General features: G+C 44.5%; 1 protein-coding gene across 1 annotated transcript in view; it reads left to right on the top strand.

Moving 5' to 3' along the window:
- fut8b (fucosyltransferase 8b (alpha (1,6) fucosyltransferase)) overlaps nt 1–23,722 on the top strand; it is a 102,567-nt gene that overhangs the window by 46,566 nt on the left and 32,279 nt on the right. The window contains exons 2-4 of the mRNA XM_069657699.1: nt 740–1,342; nt 14,472–14,590; nt 15,659–15,821. Of these exons, the coding sequence (XP_069513800.1) occupies nt 1,140–1,342; nt 14,472–14,590; nt 15,659–15,821 (485 nt within the window). The 5' untranslated portion in view covers nt 740–1,139. The remainder of the gene's footprint in view (nt 1–739; nt 1,343–14,471; nt 14,591–15,658; nt 15,822–23,722) is intronic.

Raw genomic sequence — 23,722 nt, forward strand, 5'->3', positions numbered from 1 at the left:
CATTAACTGTCTGGCTTAGTCGTGCTTTAACTAAGAGGGAGGGAGGAAGTGTTGGAAGTGGTAGGCTGTGATTGAGGATTCTGATGGGGTGTTGTGTAAAAAAAAAAGCTGTATATTTAGTTATGTTATGGCTTCTGCTGGGTCTGCTGTGTAATGTGCAAGCAAGCAGGACGTGGAAAGTGGAGCATCCCTGTCCTGCCTCGACAGCAATGCAGCATGGCTCCAGGACTGCACATCACTATGTTAATGCAAATTGCAGTGTCATGCTGATCAATCCTGTGGGCTGCTGAGACAGGGTTATGTCTGCAGCATCTTGGCTGTCTCTGTCGGTCTGTCTGGCCTGCTCTGTGCTCTCTGTGTGCCACTAGATGAGGCATGTCTCATGCTTTGCTTACCTCTTCATGAGTACTTGTCTATGAAGCTGGCTGCCTGGCCTTGCTCTTGGATTGGAGTCCCTACCAGGGCGACCTGTCAATAAAGGTATAGATGTAGCGATGCGTATCCACCCTGTCGTCCAAATATGATCCCTTCTGGTTCCAAAAAAAACAAGATGGCAACAACCAAAAATAAAACTTGAGGCTTCAAAAGGGGGCTAACAAACAGTGAGGGATGTCGTGGGTGGCAATGTCCACTTTTGACATTTGTTTACTTGTGTCTGATCAGCAAGCAAATAAAGGTATTCTAAGAAAACACACTGCATTAACTTGATATAATACCATATCTTTCTTTGTTTTCACAGGTCACACCTCTAAGACAAGAATCCTGTGGGCCAGGAGGGACACAGCAAGACGGTGTGGGACAAGCTGCTCAACAGGGAGCTGGTTGGAGGGGAGAGGACACCAGACTTGCCGTCAGAACTCCTGAGCATGCTAGCCATGCTTTAGCACACGCAGGAAAGGCTGGTTGATCGCAGGAGAAACATTGCTGCCTTTTCTTACACACTCCTGAGCCACAAGCGCACCCATCCTCCTCCCACCTGTCATTTACTGTACACCATCCCTGCAGAGATGCCAAGGTTGGCGCTGTGGCACTTGTGGTGACGGGGCACAGAGTGTGTGTGCACATCCGGCAGGCAGGCCGGCGGGTCGGTGGGTGTACAGGCACACCAAGAGGCGTTTTCGGGTGGGCGAGGCTGAACCATGCGGCCTTGGGCGGGTTCATGGCGTTGGATTACCCTGGTGCTTTTGGCCTGGGGCACGCTCCTCTTTTACATCGGTGGTCACTTGGTGAGGGACAGCGAGCACCCGGAGCGGTCCAGCAGGGAGCTCTCCAAGATCCTGGCCAAGCTAGAGCGGCTCAAGCAGCAGAATGAAGACCTGCGGCGCATGGCCGAATCGCTCAGGTAACTACACACTGGAGGCTTTTAGTATTTGCATGACTGTAACAACAACAGGCCTTTTTCCTTGTCGTAACTGCTGAGACTGATTTGAGTAATAGAGCCCTGGATTAGACCTGATTTGGAATTTAAAACCTCAATAACCTAGCTGAAGGAATGTGATTTACACCGCCTCATCCAGGTTTCTGTTCATGAGCCCCCTCAACTTGAATTATGTAGTGAGTCAGTACAACAAAAGAAGAGTATAATAATGAATTATTAAGGTCTGACACAACACTGGTGATTCAGACAATAAAATGTATCTGTGCTCTCTGTTTCCATTACTGGTGTTTAAACACAGAGGCCAAATCCAATAAAGTGAAGCCAAAAACCAAAATGTGTGGTTCATCATCAACAACTGAGGTGACTCAGTCGGTGCAGAAATTCTACAGTGTGCTTAGGATTGGGCTGTGACGGTAATCGCATGACCGCAATACCGCGGTTTTGTGGTGGTCATGTGAAAACCTAATAAAAGTAAAAGGTCCAGTATTAGCAGTGAAGCACTGTTTTTTTCCCTTCGATCAAACGCCACACGTCACATTTAAAGGTTGCTTTGGCGGCACAGAGAAAACAGTGGGGCCTGAACGCTGTCAGGTTTCCGTCAGGGCCGTTCCTTTCAGAGGGACGGGCGCAATGCATGCTGGGTGTTGTAGGAATGTAGAATGGGCAAAACCACAAGCTGTTTGTTCAACTTTCTCCACAGCTATAGCGCCAATTTCAAATATTATTGCGTCTATCTATTATTGCTTTGACTGACAGTGGCTTTTTCCAGGGGTGAATAGCTTCTTTAATCTATGTCCGAGAAAAATGGAAAAAAGGCTGATATGCGTAGTGGCAGGATAAACAATCAGCACTTATTCGGGGCACATGGGTGCGGGGGGCTAAATGCGGCGGCTGTGGGCTGGGGCAAAGGTTAACTGCTGCTCCGCAAGGGGGCGTTTCACAGCGGTTAGAAAAATGTAGTACCGTCACAGCCCTAGTTCTGGATGTCTAGTCGTGAAAAGATGTAGACAGGGTAGGGATGGGAATCACAGGGGAGGTCACGATACGTGGCCCACGATAACATCACGATACAGCGATTCAGCGATATTTGATATATTGCAAGACGATCATATAATGATGCATCACGATATCCGATTAACTTTTTCGGTCACTTAATTTCCGTTCACATTACCATCATTCATGTCGAGTCATGATGTAGTGACTCGGTGAGTCAAAATCGCAGGAAAATTGTTTAGAGCGGCATATATTTGTAAATTAAAGTATCGATATTTGGCGCCAGCAAATTGTACTGCACGAGTAAGGAAGACGATATATTGCCGTGTCGATATTTTGTCCCACCCCTAATAGACACATAAACAGTTACCATGGATACTGTTTAGACCATTGAATTTACACAGGGATAAGTTTCCAGGTTTCTTCTTCCTTTGTAAACATCATATCCACATGTGATCCAAACTAAAGTAAGACCAAACATCAGGACAGTAGTTTGTCACCAAAGGTTCATCAGCAGTAACAGCTGCAGTCCTCATCCTTGATTCTGGCAGGAACACAGGAGCCGTTCTGAACATCTGCATGAGCGGCACAGTCGCTGCTACGTCACATTTTGAATCAGGTCCTGGAGTTTTGTTTTTGCTGGGTCTGTTAGATTTAGTGCAGAACACGGACAGACATTACAACAGACCGAATGCCTTTGCATGCTCGGTCAGTGTTGTTTTTGATGTGATGTTGCTGCAGTGCATCACTCCCTTACATTTCTGCACAGGCCAGCAATTAAGTCCACCCTCGAGCTCCCTGCTTTTCCAATCAGAGTAATTTTTCAAATGCCAGAATGTTGCAGTGAGATTGTTTTTAGTTTTTGTGAATATTTAATCTGCATCTGATTAAACCGGCATCTTGTACTGTTAAACAAACACTGCTGCAAAGTTTCATCAAGAGCTGATCAGCGGCGTCGGAGACGGTGTGTGTGTGTGTGTGTGACAGACAGATGGATGGACTGTCACACACCTCAACAGATTTCATTGTGTTATTTTTTTTGCAGACAATAGCACATTGTCGAGCCCATTAACCACGCAGCATCACTCACACATCCAAGCTATGTGTAATAGAGAGACAGATGGTTCTGCTCTTATCTCCACATGCTGACAGCGATTCTCTTTACACATAAACACAGGCTCTGTACTTGGATGTGTGTGTGTGTGTGTGTGTGTGTGCGTGTGTGTGTGTGTGTGTGTGTGCAGGGAATGCAGGAGCGTGTGTCCTGCTGTGCGCCACATTAACAGGGAACCCGATGCTTCAGATGTTGCCATTGCTGCTCCTCTGTGATATTGCGATTCACTTTGATGCGGGGCCCTCGTCAGGGCGCACACAAACATTAAAAACACACGCGCGCACGTTGCTTCAGACAGCTGGTCCCTGATTAAATCCCTTGCTTTTGTAATTATTCAAAATTGGCTCAAAAACAAAGGTGGAATTCATGGCATAAAAAACAAGTGCAGCTTTCAGTCGACCAGTGTCCAGATGGGTCCCCGACACACTGCACGCTTGTTGCTTGTTATTGAGTTCGGTTGTTGATCTGGGACCGAGGCCTCCGCAGTTGTTTACTGGGGCGGCAGCGCTACACTGCCTTCTACAGTCCCTCTAAGCTGCAGCTAAGTATCCGCCACAGCAAGCCGAAAGCTGAGGTTAGGCATTGTGAGCTATTGACGGAGACAGGGGTTGGTTTGTCCTCTGTTCAATTTTCTGCCTTTCTGTATAGGTGTGTGTGTGTGTGTGTGTGTGTGTGTGTGTGTGTGTGTGTGTAGTGGTCAGATACAGGCCCAGGAGAGAACTCCACCACCGCCTCATCATGTACTGTCTCTTATCCTTATATTAGAGCCCTAATAGACGGGAAGAGGCTGTTAGCGAGCTGCCCATCACTCCCGCCACTTCCACAGCCCCTCCCTACGCCTCCTCCCGTTCCTCGCTTCACTCCGTCTTCACCTCCCTCCCTCCTCTGCCTCATTCAACTACCAAACTGCTGACAGAGGCACGGTGTCGAGCCAGACTCCACCCGGCAGGTTGTCACAGGCTGACTGACTGACTACGCAAACAACTCACTAGCTTACTGATCGGCTACCTCGCCGCACGACTAACCCAATCTACTTCCACGACCTGCAGATTTGGACTGAGAACATGAAGTACTGTTCTGTTCTTTTACAAGCATCCTGCAGACATCTGATAACAAAGAAGGATTCACCCAAAGCGCCTCACCTTCACATTTGTGCATTAATTTTTTATGAGCAGCCTCAGAGAGATTTAAGCCCATAAAACTGACATTATTACACCTTTGTGTTGAGTTGTTGCACAGAACAAACTCACTGCACTGAGATTGATTTATAGTTCTGAGTGGGATTTAACCAGGTTAGTGCCGTCTCACCACAGAAGCACTGGATAGATGTGTAATAAATTATCGGGCAGTGTTGTGCATTCATCATGTACCTGAAGGGATCGTGAGCGGCATGCTGAAGCTGTTTTCAATGGATATTGATTTCCTTGATTACAAATATCAGGTTGCTATTTAAATGAGAAGATGAAGATACGTGCATGACTGATTCTACTTGGGCCGCCGTTAGTTAAAAAGTTTGTTTGTTAGCTGCATCATTGTGCACCAGTGTTAATGTTAAATGTTTTAACCTTTTTTTTAAGACCAAGACGAGACGTTGATGAGCTAAAAATAGAGATGGGTTAGTGGTGGGCTGTCTGATATTTAAAATCCATATTTCCCCCACTGTGTGTCTCATCTGTCAAAATACAAGCAATGCACTCCTGTAACTGGTTGAATTGGTTAAGGGGTGTCTGCAGATCCCGCTTTATCTGACCTAGCTATACAGGTGATGATGACAGAACAGGTGGTGATGACAGAAACATGAAGGCACGAAGCGGGTAAGGGTTAAGTAAGCGGGCTCGACAAAGCCTCAGGCTGTTGGAGATGACGGGTATCACAAAGGTGGTTATGAACTTTCTGTGTTAACTCAGGCTTTCTGCTTCAGGATCTGTGCGCGATGATGAATATATACAAAGTTTTTACGGTAAAAACCAACACTGCTGCTGCAAGGGAGGCAAGAGAGGAACGTGCAGCATGTGCTACTGTAACCGCACGGCTTCGTTCAGTGTCTTTACATGCGTATCGTTACGTTCCAGAAGTTTCCACATACACATAACCATCGTCAGGACATAATAAATGAAAGGAAGGCGCTTTACAGCAGGTTGAACCTTTATTAGGCTCATTGAATTACAGAGAGAAAATATTTTTACTAAAATGTGACGACTTTTTATCGACTAAAACTGGAAATGTTTTGAGTTGTCGTCGATGAAAACTACATAACCCTAACCCTACATAAAGCTGATAAACATTTTCATCTTCAGACTAAATCTAAAATAGCCAAAACAAACACTGTTGCGCACAGAGCAAAACAGGAGCAACAACATGTCTTACAAACTTACAACCCTTGAATGAACCTTCGATGTTCATAGTTTAAAGGTTTTTTTTACAGGAAGCCGAATTCTCCACAGTGGTCTCCTCTCCAAAACAAACAGATCTGCTGATTAAAACAGGTAAAAACACTGAACAAAGCAGTTCCATGTTAAAAATCAGTGTTTCACAGATGCTCCTCGGCGGGCACAGGATGTCAGGGGTGCTGTGAGCTTGTTTGTAGGTGCTCAGCTCGTTTTAAGGTTTAGGATTTCTTCATTGTTCTGAAAGGTTTTTCTTACTGGAATCTGAATAATAACAGGTAAAAACAGTGAAAAAAGCAGTTTGATGTTATGAATGGGTGTGTTTCCTCAGGGCTTTTGATACAGCGAGCAGAGCTGCCTCTAACTTTGGCTCAGCTTGTCTCTCTTTTACCAGATGTCAGATGACTGAAATCTCGGAGCCAGTTGGATAATGAAGTTAAAAATAATGATGAGGCGACTTGAAACATTTAGAAATTTGTTGGCTGCCAACGTTTAAAGTCCAGCCAACAGCCGGTGCTTATAGATGAGTGATTGATTTAGTCTTAAAGGTATATGACGCTCACGTAGGCTTATAGAGGAGTTTGGTCTGGTTGAACAGCCACACCTAGAAGACTCTGGGCCCGCTTCTGATCATGTGTTACCTTTTTTTTTTGAGTCTGTCAAGTGGAATTAATCTGTCTTCAATGAGCATTTATATTCAAATATGTAACACCTGGTCAAGCGTCAGATTCAGTCCAGCGACTCTGTTACTCACGCTGTTTCTTGAGTGATTTCACTGACAGACAGCGTGCAGACCCGCCGCTTACCCAGCAGCATTAATGAGAGGTGAGCACTAGGTCGAGTTGCTCGGTCTGTCTTGCTCCGCCCTCTCTGCAGCTGTCAGTCACCCCGGGCACCGAGCCACATGCCCCTGCAGAGACAATGACACGCGGCAGCCTGACGGTGTGACATCGGAGGGAGCGAGGGGTTAGAGTGACAGCTGGGCTGAGCGATGAGGACCTGATCAATCCCCTCGGCATGCCAACAGAGGGAGAGGGGGGAGGGAGGGGGTGATGCAGAGGAGGTGAAGAGGAAGGGACTATGATGGATGGCACAAGGAGTGTACCAAGTTAGAAGCAGCAAAGAGGAAATGGGACATGAGGGCTGCTTTATTTGGGTCCCTATTCTTCAAGCCAAAAATCACCAACTTTAAAGGAGACAAAAGTGAGTCCTAATTTATCCTGTAACAGTTTTAACCCCGCGCAGCACCACCCAACAGATGCCGCTGCCGCTTCCAGACCTGAGCGCCCATCGACCCGGCCGTCGCTTGAAGGTCTACTACAACGACCACACACAGTAGCCCCATTGTGTGAGCTGTCTGTGGTCAGGACATCTCTGTCAAGCGCTGGGCTCAGAGAGTAGCTGGCTCGCTCTGGATGTACTGAAGCGTTGAAGCATGCGAAGCAAGAATGCACCATTTAGAATCAGTTTACTTGGAATTGTCCTGTTTGAGTCAGTGGACGGAAACAACAGGAGCACAGCACAGGAAGGAGACAGGGAGATTAGATTCACTGATTTAACACAATGCAGACATATTCCCACTTATCTTCTGTTTTATGTAAAATACAGAGGATACAGAAGAGCACAATCACCAGAGATCACATTGTACCTCCTCTAACAGGTCTTTGAAATGATCCTGTGCAGTGGTAGCAGGTTGTCATGGTAATACTAGAATTTTCCACCCATTTGTTACCTCCTCCCCACTGGCTCATTCCTGTGGTTTATGAGCTTGACTTATTGGAATCAAGTGGTTTTATGCGACACATGGTGAGTTCCCAGGAAACGCTGGATCATGTCAGCCCATTTGTTGACTCATCACTGTGTAGTGTTGTACTGGTGTATATACACATGCATAACAGAGATGTTCTGTTTTATTTCCTTCCTGATTCTGACTATGATACGTAGAGTATTTGACCATCACACTTATTTAGCTGTATGCTACTTAGGCTACTTACCTGGTACACTTAAAGGGGGCGTATTGTTCTAATTTCAAGCCTCATATTTCACTGTGTGATACCTGTGGAGTAGCTTAGCATAATTCACAGTTAAAAAAAAATACAATTTTCTCACACTGGTGCTCTGTGCAGGCCCTCATACAGCCTCTGCCTGAAATGACTCAGTCAGCTCTGTGCCTTTAAGAAACCCCGCCCACTTTCTTCCAATTGGCCAGCTCTCCGAAGCCTGCTGAGGCTGCACTTTGTGACATAGAAAAAACTGTGTGAAACCTGGCGTTAACAGCAGCCTGCAGACTGAGCTGAGAAGCCTGGGGATTACTCCAACATATTTTTACCTACAGATTTGAAACTTCACCCACGTTTAGTCTGGACATCCAACACTGTAACATTATATATATGTCTTATAATGTGAAACAGCATAATAACCCCTCTTTAAAGAATCCAAGGAATTCTAACCTAGATACAAGCTCAACATCTAGAAACAAGCTAAGCTAGCATTAGCGGCTGCTTGGCTAGTAGCCCCTTTGGATGTCGGACGAAGCCTCATTTTTTACATTGAACTGCTGTATTTTGTGTCCTTACCTTTTTGAATTATCCATCCATCCATTATCTATATTGCGGGTCGCCTGTAGGGCTGCGACTGTAACCGCATGACCGCGCTACTGTGGTTATGTGATGCCAACCGCGGGGTGGACCCAGTGACCGGCATCACTGCTTTTTTTTTTAAAGCATAGACTTAGTAATGTTGTTAGGTACGGGTCCTGCGTCTATGGCGCATTAAAATCTCAAGGGACACAGTTAACTCACTATCCATGTGTCCCAGGGAAGCACCTCCTCTTTCCCTACATTGTGAACAACACACTTGTTTTAAAAATCACAGTAATCATCTTAAGAAACCTGTCAGTCAGAGTGCTGCTGTTTCAACCATCTGTGCGTGTAATCAGCGCAGACGAGCCCGTGTGCAGTCTCGTGACATGCTAGTTTAGCCGCTACAACAACAACTATCCCGTCACCACGGATTTCATTTCAACAATTAAGGATAGGAACTTTGTAGTGGTTTATAAACTTACATTTCCAACGCTTATGTTGTGTTCCCTCGTGTTGTGTTCACTCATGTCGTTGATGTTTACCGTCTACAAGATGCGCTGTAGTTAAATAAACAAAACATACTCCAACAGCTGGCTGGGGTAGCGGTTTACCACCAAACTGCAAAGGGGAGTTAGTGTTTCACCGCAGTTAGAATAATTCAGTACCGTCACTTTCACAGCTGCGGGCAATTTAGAGTCACCATTTAACCTAACAAGCATGTCTTTGGACTGTTGGAGGAAGCCGGAGCACCCGGAGAGAACATGCTAACTCCACACAGAAAGGCCCTGATCGACCTGGAGTCAAACAAGGAACATTCTTGCTGTGAGCCTTCAAAAAAATACAGCCTTAAAAACGTCACTGGCGAAACACTGTTTGCTGACATTTGGCTAGCTTTGACTAACGCTACACTTTCTGCTAGCATCACACTGTTTTTGTTTGCTATGAAAATATAGCAGTTGCTTCTGGCTGCCACCACGGGTGCTATTGTATTCCTGTACTGACAGCTGTACTCACAGATAATGGGTACCACATTTTAGACAGTATTGGAGGAACTTCCGATACTGTTGTCGATATCTGAACAACTCTAATGCGTCGTAACAGGACAGTAAAACAGAGCTTCTTGTTAACATAAGGGTGATCACGTAGCCTGCTTTTATCTACACCTCCCAGAACACGTTACATCTCATTCCATTTGCTTTTCCAGGTCAGCACATGGGTTTTCTTTTGAAGTCATCCACATTATATTAAAATCATACCACGCAGATTTGTATGCGCAGCAGTGCCGTCCATGTCCCCGCCGCTCAAACTGCTCAGCCCGGCTGTGATCGCCCTGTGAACTCCGCGGTTACCGCGTGCAGGGGAGGGAGTCTGCAGAGCGACAGCTGGGGCGGCATTTCAGAGGAAACTGGGTTACATGCTGAACCTCACCTGCTTTCCGGCTCAGCGCTCAGTGCCGGTGGGGCTCATCACCCCCCGCTTTCATAGCTTGTCTTTCACTCCGTGGTATTCCCCCCCACCTTTCCGCCCCGCCTCCCCGAAGTCAGAGCTCCCCTCATCTGCTCCCTCTCCTGTATCGTTTGATTAAGACGCTGTTGAATCCAGCTGCCTCGTCTCGTCTCCGCTTCGGGTCCTCTAGAGATACCGTCAGGGATCATTTGTGTATTTGTGCACCGTGTTTGCCTCCTTCCTTCCTGCCTGTGTGTGTCTGTGGGTTTTGATACCGCTGAGTGTTTGGATATTTTCTATATCTACATCTCTGGTTTGGGGGATGCTTGTGTTTTCTCTGCACCAGCATTATGTCTCAGCAGTTTACGTCTCTTTTGAGCATGTTAGCTAACCTCTGTACCACGTCTCTCCTCATTAGCATGCGCTGGTCTGGCCTAGTTCTCCTTCCCTGTTTCAAGGAGATATCCTGTTGCTTTATGTTTCAGTTTAAGACCCCTGGGAAATGATGTCACTTTGGAAGTAGTCCTACTTCCTGTGCAATGGTGTAACTAGCAGGTTAGGGTGTGTCCTAGTTGAATATTGTTAGAACAGACTTTGCAGTGAGAATAGACAGTTGTAGAGTTCATACTAGGAAAGGAAATACACATGGGTCTGATTTCAAAAGATCTGTGTCAGGAAGCAGAAATAGGTTCACCACAGAGAAAGGAAGCGTGAAAGTAAGACATGCATATAAGAGCGCATAATGGTACAAAGGTAAGAGAAGGTTTATCCCTGTCTATCACACGGTTACATAATCTACCAGTCACAATATCCTCCATTTTTTCTCCTGACTTTAAAGCACAATGCTCAGTCAGTGCTCAGAGAGGTGGGAGGCCGAGCATCTCAGGGGCCGAGGAGCTCGAGCAGCGAAGGGGGGGGGGGGGGGCCGTGCAACAAGAAGAGCTGTTGCAACTTTAAAAGCCTCATCTTCATGCCTGCCAGCGACTGATGTTCCTCACTCAGCGAGCAAATTGAGTTTGCATGCCTTGATGACTCATTAACATGGCCTTTGCAGCACTTCACCAATGCCCCTGTGCATTCCGACATATTGCATTTTTAATAGTTTTATGTAGAGGAATTGATCGGTGTAATGTCAGCGGCAGCTCTTTTTTCACTCCTCGGCTGGTTTAAAGTCTGCGTTCTCACACAGCTCGTTTGTGTTGTACATGGATGCAGTGGTTATTAACAGTTCAGCGACACACAGTCGTCAACATGCTTATTTATATCTTTGTGTTAATTAAAGAGCAAACACTTTCAACAAAGATCACTTTGTATTTATAAATGTATACACTTGGAAAAACACTTCTAACATTACTGCCGGTTACTTAAAGTGGACTGTAAGGCGGCTCAAACATCATTTCAGCTATAATGAGCAATTAGGCCTCGCAAGATTATCAGCTGTACGTTTGCTAAGCCTTTAAAGTCTGATTTTCTGAGCGCACACTCGCTTAGATTTTACTGCAAAGAAACCATTTAGTAAAGTAACGACAAAGAAAGAACAGGCCGGCGTGTCCTCTGCCGCACCAATCAGCATGCAGTAATAACTAAAGGGGATTTCCAGCGCAGCTGCAGATAAATGGATAAGTACAGTAACAAATGATATTTAATCTGTTTACTGGCCTTCAATAGCCTTTTGTTGTTTGCTTTTTCTTTTCTGAATTGCTAACTTAATTTAATCTAAGTATGTTGTGACCCATTGAATTGCATTTGCATGCACTATAGAGACGCAATATTACATTACATAACAAGAGGCAGCCATATTTGAAGCCATTAGGGATGATGTTCATTCTTGTTTTGCCAGTAGAGTTTGCAAATCAAAGTCACACAGAAACATCACTTGCCTCCATGACTGCACATTTTGCTCATAAATTAGTTATCGGACATAGGGCTGCACGATATTATTCTGCGATATTTGTTGCGATTTTATGAAAAAAAAGGGAATTATACATGATAAATACAGTGTGTCATGTTCAAATACCGTAAACAAATCAAATAACAGAGCGGTAGTCAAATAAAAGGCGGCTCTCTATGAATAGCCGGGGGCGTGAATAAAGTCACATCAAAGCATTTCTAAATGTATTTTTGAATTATTTATGATGAATTTTAATATTCTTTTTATTTACAAATATGAGCCAATAATCTTGTTACTTTTGACAAATCAACACTTTATTGTTCATCTAGAGTGTTTCTGTTTTTGTCACTGCGGGTGCAATGTAACCAGAGCAACAATGAATGACGTCAAGGCTTCCTGTTCCGCGTGCTGCATTGTTTACAGAAAAAGAACCAGTTTTTCTTGTGATTTACTTTAATTAACGGGTCGTACCTTTGAAATGCTGTAATTTCAACACCATGATGCAGATTAGTAAAAAGTCAAAAGGAAGCTTTATCAGGTCTGTCCTCAAGAAACAACTTTTAATATGCTTGTTTGTTGAATGGAGGTCGGCTCGATCTGATGCATTCAAGGAAGTCTGGAAATCTGAACGCTGAACAGCTTTTGTGATACAGCGTCAGTGAATTTATCTGCAGTTGAATTTTAGATCTAGCTCAGAGCTTTAACCCTGAGAATCAGGTACTGGAAAAAACAGCGTAAACAGAGCGGATCATAAAAATGAGGCTTCATACTAAAATGTGACCACATGTACAGAGGGAATGGGAAATAACGGCCTGTCTCAAACATAAGCATGGAACCCTCTGCAGCTGAGGTAAACAAAGGCCCCGCACACTATTTGAGAATTTACGGTAAACATTAACTTTAACTAATTGGGAGTTTTAAGTCTATTTGCTTCTAACAAAACTAAACTCCTCTTCTACTTTTATCACTCTTGTGTCAGAGACTCTGACACCCGCATGAAGAAGTAGAGAGAGTTCAGGTGTAGCGACATGTTTCTTCATTAAATAAATACAGTCTTTTGGGCTGCAGTTGTGTTATTAATATGGTTTGTCGTTTAGCGTTTCTAACGGTGTTCAAATGTATGTTTAATCAGCGTGATCAGCTCAGTGAAGGTAACTTTTTTCTCACGTCTCCTGCTTCCTGTCGGCACACACAACCTCACGCCGTGTGTGCGCTGCAGCTGAAATACAAATATAATTCATTCCGTTAAAGTAGACACTCCTCTGCACGTCCGCTCCGTGAACTGTCCTTTTATGAAGCCACAGCGTTAACGAGCACCGCACAACGGAGCTGCTACCGTCACAGATGAATGTCGGTGGGATGATCAAGGCTCCGTTGCGCGAGGTGGCTTATAAGTGAGAGTATTCCCGTTAACAGCGGCACCTCGTTCCAGTGCTGGTTAACGCTGTGGTTACATAAACGGACAGTTCACGCGGCGGACGTGCTGTGGAGCGTTTACTTTTAGCGGACAGGAAGCAGGAAACATAGAAAAATGATTCAAAGCTTTATACATAAAACTTGAGTGTAAAGACATAGTCCAGGACAGGGCTCTGTGAGGCTGCACTGAGGTGTCTCAGCGAATGAAACCGTACTTTAACTGGCAAAAACCAGAAGGTGCCAGCCGTCACAGCTCAGCTTCCGCCGCAACTTTTAAGTCTAAAATCCTCCAAATGAGAATCAGATCAGCCCCGTGAGATGGAGCACATGTCAGACCCAGCAGTGGGTCTTGGGATGATAAACATTCCCGCTCCCTCTCCGAACTCTTGCACCTCGTTAACGACGATTAAAACTGAAGAACTGAAGATGTGTAAAACGGAGCCGAGTTCTGCAAATGTGTGGCCCGCAGCATTTCTCTGCAGATTTATTCAGAGACGGATTTTTGTTGATGGCGTTAGAAGAATTTCACAACATTTGCAGAGCAGCCTCCACGTTTTTCTAATTACAGCCGAGCAAGCGGTGTGCACATCACCCGGTCGGTGTTAGGAATGGTTATTGATGAAGACTAAGTGAAGGAGAAAACCTTCAATCATCTATTTTACAGCCTGCTTAAAAGGTCTCTGGCTAATTCATCCAAAGTGTTTCCAGAGCAGAGCGAGTGAAGCATTATGGGATTGCTCCAGTGAACTCTGTCCTCTTGTTGAGTTAGTCTTGCATTTGAACGATCATTTGCATTACTTATTTAAGTAGTGATTCAGTATTTTATAAGGCTAGCGCTGAATCAATAACTATGTGAGTGATTGACAGCTTTGTTAAATTGATTTTTGTTCGTTTAAATAAATTAAAAATGTTAAAAAAGTTGCAAACATTTGATGATTTGCTCTCTCGCCCGGCTTAGTTTAATTGTAAATGTGTGATTAGTGTTTGTCTTTGTTACGCAGGCTTAAAAAAGCATCTTGAAGACGTGAGTTTGGCTTTGAAATCTTGTGATGCGCATAATTTGTCATTATTTCTTTTCACTTAATGTTGTAATCAAACAATAATTATGACTTGCGGCTCTGCTGGCTGCAATTTCACATTCGATTTTGTTGTTCACTGGGATGCAGCTTTGCAGTGTATTTCTGCACAGGAGTTTATTTTTAACACTCCGTGTACTCCCGTGCTTACCCATCGCATCCCCCCTTGTGTCTCTCTCTCCCTCCAGGATACCAGAGGGTCAGGCAGAAGCAGGGTCCCTGGCTGCAGGGAGACTACGCTCCCTGGAGGACCAGCTAACCAGAGCCAAACAGAAGATCCACAGCTTCCAGAAACTCACTGGAGATGGTAAGTAGAGCTCCACCATCAGAAAGGTTGCAGGCTAGGATTTGGCACAGCGCTCGGAAATGTGAGAGGATTGATTTTTAAGGTAGGGAGGTTGACTATATATGGTATTAAACCAGTCAAAGGCTTTCGTGAGCTTTCCCCAGCGGCGAGAATCTCCGTCTAGTCCGTCGGTAAACCTGCAGCAGCTCAGCAGCGATGATGGCGGGGCCGCGCTGCCGGACGGGCAGGGTTACGTGCGCACTTGCCACTCTAAGCAGCGGTCAGAGGGTCAGCAAAGCTGTCAGGGTAAAGGGGAAATGTGTGAATGAAGTGCAAGCAGTGTGAATGCCCCAATGGCAGAATGGGAAACAGAGGGAGAGGAGAGAAAAGAGACCGACAGAGAGAAAATAAAGAAGGACATGTGAGCGTGGAGGGCAGCACGAGGTCAGCCTTTCCATCTTGCCGCAGGGGAAGAAAAAGCTAAAAATACCCTCCAGCTTTTTTTCCACCAAGGGAGGGAGTGAGAGGAGAAAAGAGAGGGAGATAGGAAGGTAAAAAAAGAGAGATTTTCCCGCTACACCAACACCTCCCTCTCCTTTTGCTCGAGGCTGTCCTTCACTTTCCTCGTTTTTTTTTTTCTTTTTTGGTCCTGTCCTCAGAAACCAGAGCAGGCAGCTGTGTTGTCCATGCGGGTCTCTCGGTATTGTTTCGCTCGGGTGGGGTGTAAAGTTCCTTCCTGTTGTTAGAATTGTGTGAGAAAACACATGTTAGGGCACAAAAAAAAGCACTCAAGCGCTCCTTAATGAGGTCAAAGCAACACCGTGGGACAAAGTATGAAAGAAGGAAGTGTTATGGTTTTATTCCGAAACCTTGCTTTAAGCCGTTAGCTTGTTTCGGCTCACATCATCTAATGCACAAACATCCTACCTCACCCCTTCCAGCTGTATTCCCACAGAGGTGCTTTGAAGTCATTGATTCTTTGTTTTAGATCATACGTGTGCTTCAAATGTCATGCTACCAGCTGAGTATCTGTGTTTTGTTCTGTCTTGAGCTGTTTTTTTTCTCACCCTCCCCACCACCCCTTTACAGGCCCGGGGCCCACTCAGGAGGAGCTGCGGAGGAGTGTGGAGAACGGAGTTAAGGAGTTCTGGTACTTTGTGCGCAGCGAGGTGAAGAAATTGGCCAACATCGAGACCAGTGAGAGGCAGAAGTATGCCGACACGCTGCTGCAGGACCTGGGACACCAGGAGAGGTGGGGATAATATATAGTCTCAACAGTCACAAGTGGAAATGTCAAAATTTTCCAGAGGGACTTCAATCAGCGGCAAAGCAGACACTGAAATGAGTTTAAAAACAGATTGACTGCTGTTATTACAGCAATTTTATAGTGACTAACCCTCAGAGAGAAGGTCAAGGCAGAGCTGGCTGCTGGACACTCGTTCCTTCAGGATGTATTTCCTTCTGTAAATGTAACTCAGGTGTTGAAAGTGATGTTCAGTTGCAGAAATCACTCACATCTGTGTCTATAGGTCTTGTTTAGCTTAATAATACTTCAGCAATCAACTGGAACAACTTGTACATATGAACCTGCATACTGAAGCTTAATGATGTCGACCTTAATGTAATTGTAGCACCGAAAATGTCACATTCAAGTACCAAAACGTCAGCTCGGTTAGATTATTGATCTCATTGGTCTTGATTCAAATCAGGATGTAGGGGCGCTGGTTTAGCTCAGTGGGTAGAGTACATTTTGGGTAGTAGTGGGTAGGTACATTTTATATTAATAAAAATGTAGCCAGAGCGTTAGCCAGCACTGGGACGGGGTGCCGCTGATAACGGGAATAGACTGTGTAACGGAGCCTCGATCATCCCGCCGACATTATCTGTGACAGAAGCAGCTCCGTTACGCGAGGAGTATTCCCGTTAACAGCGTCACCTCGTCCCGGTGCTGGTTAACGCTGTGGCTACATAAACGGACAGTTCACAGAGCCTTACGGCGTAAGGTTGTGTGTGCTGACAGGAAGCAGCAGATGTGAGTTTTCATGCTTGTTTACAGGCAGCTGACACAAACTCTGCATGCACAGAGGTCAGGTCTCTGTGTGCTCTGATGATGAGCTGCACTAATGTGACATCTCACAGACTTTTCCTGTAGATTAGTGATTGAAAACAAGAAAGGTTTTGTTTTGCACCGAGCGACAATAAATATTAAATAAATAATTGCTTCAGTATTGCACATCCTGCGATGTGACTTTTGCACATGTGCACATCACAACTGCGATTGTTAAACGATATATTGTGCAGCCCGATTTTAAAGCAAAAGCTTTAAGCAGCAGACTAACCTGCATTTTGTGTTTGTCAGAACATTAATGAAACAAGCAGATAGAGTTGAAGATTAAGTACAATGTTCAGACAAATGATTTATAATTAAAGTAACTTTTTGAGCACCCTTTTCCTTTCTGAAACATATATTGTTTTCTCATCTTACAGACTCAACAATTCATCAGTTATCTTAGTGAAATAATCACCACATTAATTAACAATCATGAGAGGAAGCCTGAGGTGGATAGATGGATAGACCCTCTTCTGTATATAGCAGATATTTATATATAGCTCAGAATCCTCCTCATAGGTGTATCAGTGCCTTTAATCTCTTCACTTGAAGCAGCATCCAGTGTTGTTCACAGACTCCTGTGTACCACCTCTGGCCTAGCTTTTCTGATGATGTCAAAAGTTGAAACTATTTACAGGAGCACTTGAAAGCAGCACCTGCAGTAGTTGCTGAGAAACAAAAGGGCAAAGGTCATGTGCACACCCTGTCTGTCTGCATGACTAGCTTCCACAGACCTGAATGAAGAACATCCCGGTGTCACTCAGCCAAGAGGTTCATTGTAATCCTGCTGAAGTGGCTTACAGAGGCCATTGTCTTAGTCATCGCTGCCTAAGCAGCTTTCTTAAGACTGATTCCTCACCGCGTACACGCACGTACGCACGCATATACAGTCAGACTTCCACATGCATTTACTTTCTGTCTGAGCCCCCACAGCTCTCTGTGTGTGTGCTGCAGCCTGCGGAGGCTGGAGAGCAGCACAGATAGGGGCAGAGGTGGAGAGTGCAATAAAAGTAAGAGTGGAATAAATGCACAGATCCCTCATTGAAATTCTGCTCAGGAAGCAGGTGAGGTTCCGGTCTCCAAACAGTTCCCAAGTAAAGTAAAAATACAGCGCTTTAATAAAGTATGCATTTACTTACCTGCTCTACCAAAAATGATCACTGCATTAGAAAGCTTTTAGTTTCTGTGTGTTTCATAGACAGCTGAAAGGAAACAGTTTGGAAGTTCAAAGGAATCTGCCTGCAAGAACAGTGGTCTAAGGTTCACAGGTCTGCAACAGGAAGTAAGAGATTCACACCTCTGCAACAACTAAAGAGTGTATCAGGATGCTGATGCACATGTGTCAGCAACAGATAACACCATGTAACTGTGCATCTTGATAGTCTTAATAAAAACTCTTAAATTCAGCGAAAATAACCAAGTTTGCTTTCATAGTTAAAAGATACTTTATGGCCTTGGCTCATGAATATAATATTGTTGTATATGATATGATTAAAAGCTCCAAAAGAGTTGATAAGTGGACCTTGGAGTGAGATTTATTTCAACTAAAATGATCTAATGATCTTCAGCTACTGATGCAGCTAAGTGTTTTTATTGTCATTTAGTGCGCATGGTGTGAAATGTTACAGCATCAGAACACAGCTTGTGTTTGACGTCTGGACTCCGACTTCGTCACTCCTCTCAGATTTATTTTACATGCAGACATCTGAGGAGTGATGAGGTAATACCCACCCCTAGCTGGAACCTGCAGGTGGTGATGCTGGGGTGGTGGTGGTGGTGGTGGTGGTGAGGGGCTGAAAGTATGCAAGAGGGCAGTGCTGGTGCAGGGCAGCGGTGGCAATGACAGCAGAGGGAGAGAGTGTAAATCTTGCAGCTTAAACAGACCGCCAAGTGTGAGCTCGAGTCACCTGCCTGAACTAGCTCACAGGCGTCGCTCCATTTCTTTTTTATTACTCTCAGTCCAAAACTATATAATGATATTCAGTTTACTATCATAGTGAAGTGAAGGAATCCCAGAAAAATTGTATTAATTTAGCTTAAAATTGATTTTTAATACACTTTAAAAACAACCATTTAGTGAAAGAACAGTTATCAAAATTGTAAGACATTTTTTATTAACCAACTAATGATTGCAGCTGTAATCTGCTTATAAAGCTGTAAAGCAAACAGAGACTGAAACATTAGATTTAGTGCAGAGAACAGTAACTCCAGCTGAGATAATTACTCCATGTTTGAAACAGTAAGGGAACTTAAAGGGATGGTTCAGGTTTTTTTCTGTGGGGTTGTATGAGGTGCTTACCTATAGTAAGTGTACTACGTACAGTAGATAACACTCAGCACGGCCCCTGTTAGGAGAAGCAGGCCGGAGTTCCTACACTGAAGCTAAGCGAAGCACCGCTGCAGACGGGGTCAGGAGTACCACGTACTTTAGCCTCTTGAGAGTCCTACATGTAGAACCACATTTCAGTTTAAGTTCACGCTGTATTTTAGTTTTTGTCATCACTTCACGTCGACGTCAGACCACCCTTTCCCCCGGCACTATGTCTCACTCTGCACAACGGCCCTGTATAGCTACGCATGCAGGGCACGGTATCAGATCCGCTGTTTGGGTCAGCGAATGTCTTAGTGTTGCGTGGTGGTGTTTACATTTAGTGGAGCCACAGCTATCTAACAACCCTTATCACTCAACAGAACTCGGTGTAATCTGTAATGTAATCAGGACACTCTGCATGCATAGGAATACAGGGCCATTGTGCGGAGTGAGACATAGTGCAGAGGGAAAGGGCCGTCTGACGTCAATGTGAAGCGGTGACGAGAACTAAAATACAAGGAGCACTTAAACTGACATGATTGTTTACATTTAGGACTCCTGACCACGCCTGCAGCAGTGCTTCGCTTAGCTTCAGTGTAGGAACTCCAGCTGGCTTCTCCTAACAGGGGCCGTGCTGACTGTTATCTACTGTACATAGTACACTTACTATAGTTAAGCACCTCTTACAACCCCACTGCAAAAAACCTGAACTATCCCTTTAACTAAAGGATATTTATGATAATACTCAACACACAGAAGAAGAAGGTGAAGAAAGCTAATCGTTAGAGGAAGAAAAATAACATTTAAATAGAAGTTCTAAACCGTGTAACAAAAGCACATCAGGGTCAGAAGTACAGCACGCACTGCTCAGTCAGCCTCAGAGTAGTAGCAGCTGCCTGAAGCTGTTGTGATGTAGGTGGAGCAAAACACAAAACAACCCAATTTACAGTTTCAAATTAGGTGACTCACTGTTTCATCGTGTCATGGAACAACACGGCGCAGACCTCAGAGCCACTGAGAGTGTCTCTCCTCCGTGTTGCCCATCCTCTGCCTCACCTCAGCGCTTTAATGTCAGCCTGAAAGCCTGTCGCTGCTCTCTGTTGGTGCAGCGTCAGAACTCAGAACAGCTCTGCTCTGCTGCCACAGCCTGTCTTCTGCAGCCTCAGTGTCTGCAGTTTGAGCCAATCAGAAGCGCCGGGGAAGCCCACCAGCTCCACACGCACGCACATTTCTGTACACTTCTCAGGAGCCTACACACCTCCAGTACATAGCAATGTGAGGACTGCAGGACTGCAGCACTTGGTGGCTGTGCGCTTGCAGCTGACTCCCTCGGGGCCTGTCTTTTGATTCGTTCTTGTTAAGATTTGCAGCCGGCCAGGTTTGCTTTTCTCTCCCTCAGAGGGGCGGTGATGGCTCCCCTGTGCGCTGCTAGAACAGAGTTTGACATCCGTTCATCACACACCGTGGCTCCCGCTTCAAATTGGGACAATGAGTAATGATGCTGTTTTAGCTGTAGAGAAAGGCTCTGTTCACCCTGCTGCACTGTTGAAACAGGGCATGCTACGTTTATCTGCTTTGTGTGCCTGCGTGTGTGTCTGTGCATGCACTGCTGAATATGTGCACAAGAACTCACACACGATGTGACTGATTTGGGTCGAAGACGTGAGTAATAAATTAAGCTTGCATAAGTGTTTGTGTGTTTGTGTGATGTGTTTGCATCTGCCCTCAGCTGTGTAAATCAGAGCTCTCGGGGACGCTTTAAGTGGTTGGTCACGATATTTGGCAGTGTGTGACACGTACACAGATTCACTGTCAGAGGCTTGCAGATGCAGACGGCAGACTTAATCCAAAAAAAGAGCCAAACAACCAGGAAACCGCTGACGTCATCAGTCAGCTTGACAGAAAGACACTTGTTCTATAAATATCCTGAAGCATGTTCAGCCTGGGTAACGTTACCGCACAGTGTACTGTAAATATTGTCTGTCTGCTGATGGATAATCTCATCCAAAGTGCCTCATAAAGTTGTGAGAAGTTTCGTAGCTGAAGTCGGCATTCGTTGTGTAAATTTACTATGATGTAGCTCAAAGTTTTGTTTGGGAAAGTTAATTGAATTCTATGTGAGGATGAGAAACTGAGAAGAGAAGAAATAAGAAACTGAAACTAAAGAGCTGAAATGAGGCCAAAAAAGAATGAAATACTATCGAGCAAAACAAGAGGTCACAGACAGGTCATGCAGCTATTCAATGTGATGTTTATAAAATATGCAAGACTAACTCAAGATCCTGTTGATGTAACTTTTATGCGTATTCAAGTAGGGGTGGGCAACATAGATATGGACGGTGTATGTACTTACATTTTGTTAGCAAACCACCGAGATATTGTGCATTCTTTAGGCAGCTATACAGTTTATAAACTGTTTATTGATCAAATATGCAAGTTAATAACTGGAAAATCAAGGCACTGAATGTCATCAAAGAATTCTATGTCATGGTTTAGGATCGTCTTAAATAATTCCTAAATGCATCCCAACTGAACAAGTTGTGTATTAAAGCTCCTGTGAGGAACTTATCTCTTTGCTGGTTTTGTCCTGTAAACGCTTAAGTGGTGTTTTTAACCAAAAACCAGCTTTCTTTAACAGTCATATGTATCACTCACTTGGAAAATGTAAACAAAGACAGCATGCAGCCAATCGCTTGGTCTGACACCTACCCCCCCGCCAGCAGATTCAGGCATTAAAAATAACTATACAGAAATAATCAATCTTGTCGCTGATGGTCTGGTTTGATTTTGTAGGTCATATAGCGACATCAGAATTAATTTCAGTCTGTTTCATAACCATCAAAAAACTCCTCACAGGAGCTTTAAGGGCGGCTGTGGCTCAGTGGTAGAGTCGGTTATTTCCCTAAAAGTGAAGGTTGGGGGTTCAATCCCTGACTGCTACAGTCTAAGTGTCCTTGGACAAGACACTGAACCCTAAATTGCTCCTGAAGGCAAAGCCAACGGTGTAGGAACATTCATACGTATTGTAAATGTTTTGGTGAGCAACCAATACTATACCATGCATGCCATACTTCAGTGTATGAATAAATGTGCATAGCTCCTAATTGTAGGTTGGCACAGTAGCCTTTGCCATCAGTGTGTGACTGTGGCATGTAGTGTACTGCCTCAGTCTACATGTCATATAAATACAGTCCATTTACCCTTTAATCAAAAAAAGAGTCCTAATCCCAAAGACAGCAGAGGACGGTGCGACCTGACCTGAAAATAGCTGTAAATGTAACTGCAGTAGTCAGATTCACATATAACTGGGTAGACAGCAGCTCAGTCTGTAGGGACTCGGCTTGGGAACCAGAGGGTGGCCGGCTCAGGTCCCGGTATGGACCAAGCGTGGAATTGGGGCTGGTTAGCTGGAGAGATTTTCCTGCCAAACATTTTTTCCTGGGCACTGCCGAGGTGTCCTTGAGCAAGACACTGAATCCCCCAGCTGCTCGGGGCGCATGTCCATGTCCAGCCCCCTCAGTCTGACATCTCTCCATTAGTGCATGTCTATAGGATCCTGTTAGTGCATGTGTGTTTTTCGGGCCTTCATGAAGTATATATTAAAAAATATATCGAAAGAATCAGTCGTGGTCAGAAAGTCCAGCTACTTTTTCCCCCGCTATGTATTGTTTTTTTGGATTAATATCGCCAATTATAATAGTCAATTATTAATAGTTTCTGGCTGTAAAGGACCCTGGATGGTTGCATGGTTAATTACACCTCCCATCGCGTAGCTTAAATGTATTCATATGTGTGTCGTTTTTATTTTCTCAAACATTCACTTGATAAAGCTCAAAGAAGAATTGAAACATTGTGATTATGACATAATTTTTCAATGCAGCGGGCTAAGCCTTATTTTATTGATGCTGTTCTTTTTATCACCGCGCAGGTGCTTGATGTGTGTGTGTATAAATCTTTCTTCAAAAAGTCCAGCTGCACATGTTTCGTTCTCCTCTGCTTTTCACACACACAATCTCTAAAACTCTCTTTTCTACTGTTATGATTATGATGCACCACATGATGCGAGCTGAGTCCGCCTTATCCACTCGACATATTGACACACAGACCCACTGAGATACACCGCTGGCCTACCTTTCCCAATTAGACTGAATATAATTTGGATTCTTCCCAGCTCGGGTCCCTGGTCAGGTGCTGGTTGCCAGAAATGAGGAAGATATGCTCATCACAGTACACTCAGTATAAACACATCACCCGACCATATATACAACAACACATCTGTCTTTCACACATGACTATAATGAATCCAAACATTTCTGTGTGTGGCTGTACAGCTCAAAAACTATGATGTGATCATTTGTGTTCTTGTTTTCCGGTTAAACATGATCACACTTTGTAACAGGGTCACTGCATTTAAAACAAACACGATTTTGACGTTTTTTTTCTCTGATTTCCCAACAAGTAACCCTTTTAATCACATGGTGACCATGAACTTGTTGCTGAATCCCTGCCACACATTCCCTCATGGCTGCCATGGGAATAAAAGGCTTTACAGGGACAGGCATGATGGATTTGCTGATGGGTTAGTTAAGGACATAAGGTGACATTTTTTATGATTGGTTATAATAGGGGTGGGAATTGCAGGGGAACTCATGATACGATACGCGCTACCTCACACACGATAACAATAATATCATACAGCGATAATTGATATATTGCTAGACAATCATGTAAT

This window comes from Semicossyphus pulcher, unplaced genomic scaffold, assembly GCF_022749685.1.
Source record: "Semicossyphus pulcher isolate SPU_LCO1_2020_fin unplaced genomic scaffold, fSemPul1.0.p SCAF_11, whole genome shotgun sequence".
Lineage (NCBI taxonomy): Eukaryota > Metazoa > Chordata > Actinopteri > Labriformes > Labridae > Semicossyphus > Semicossyphus pulcher.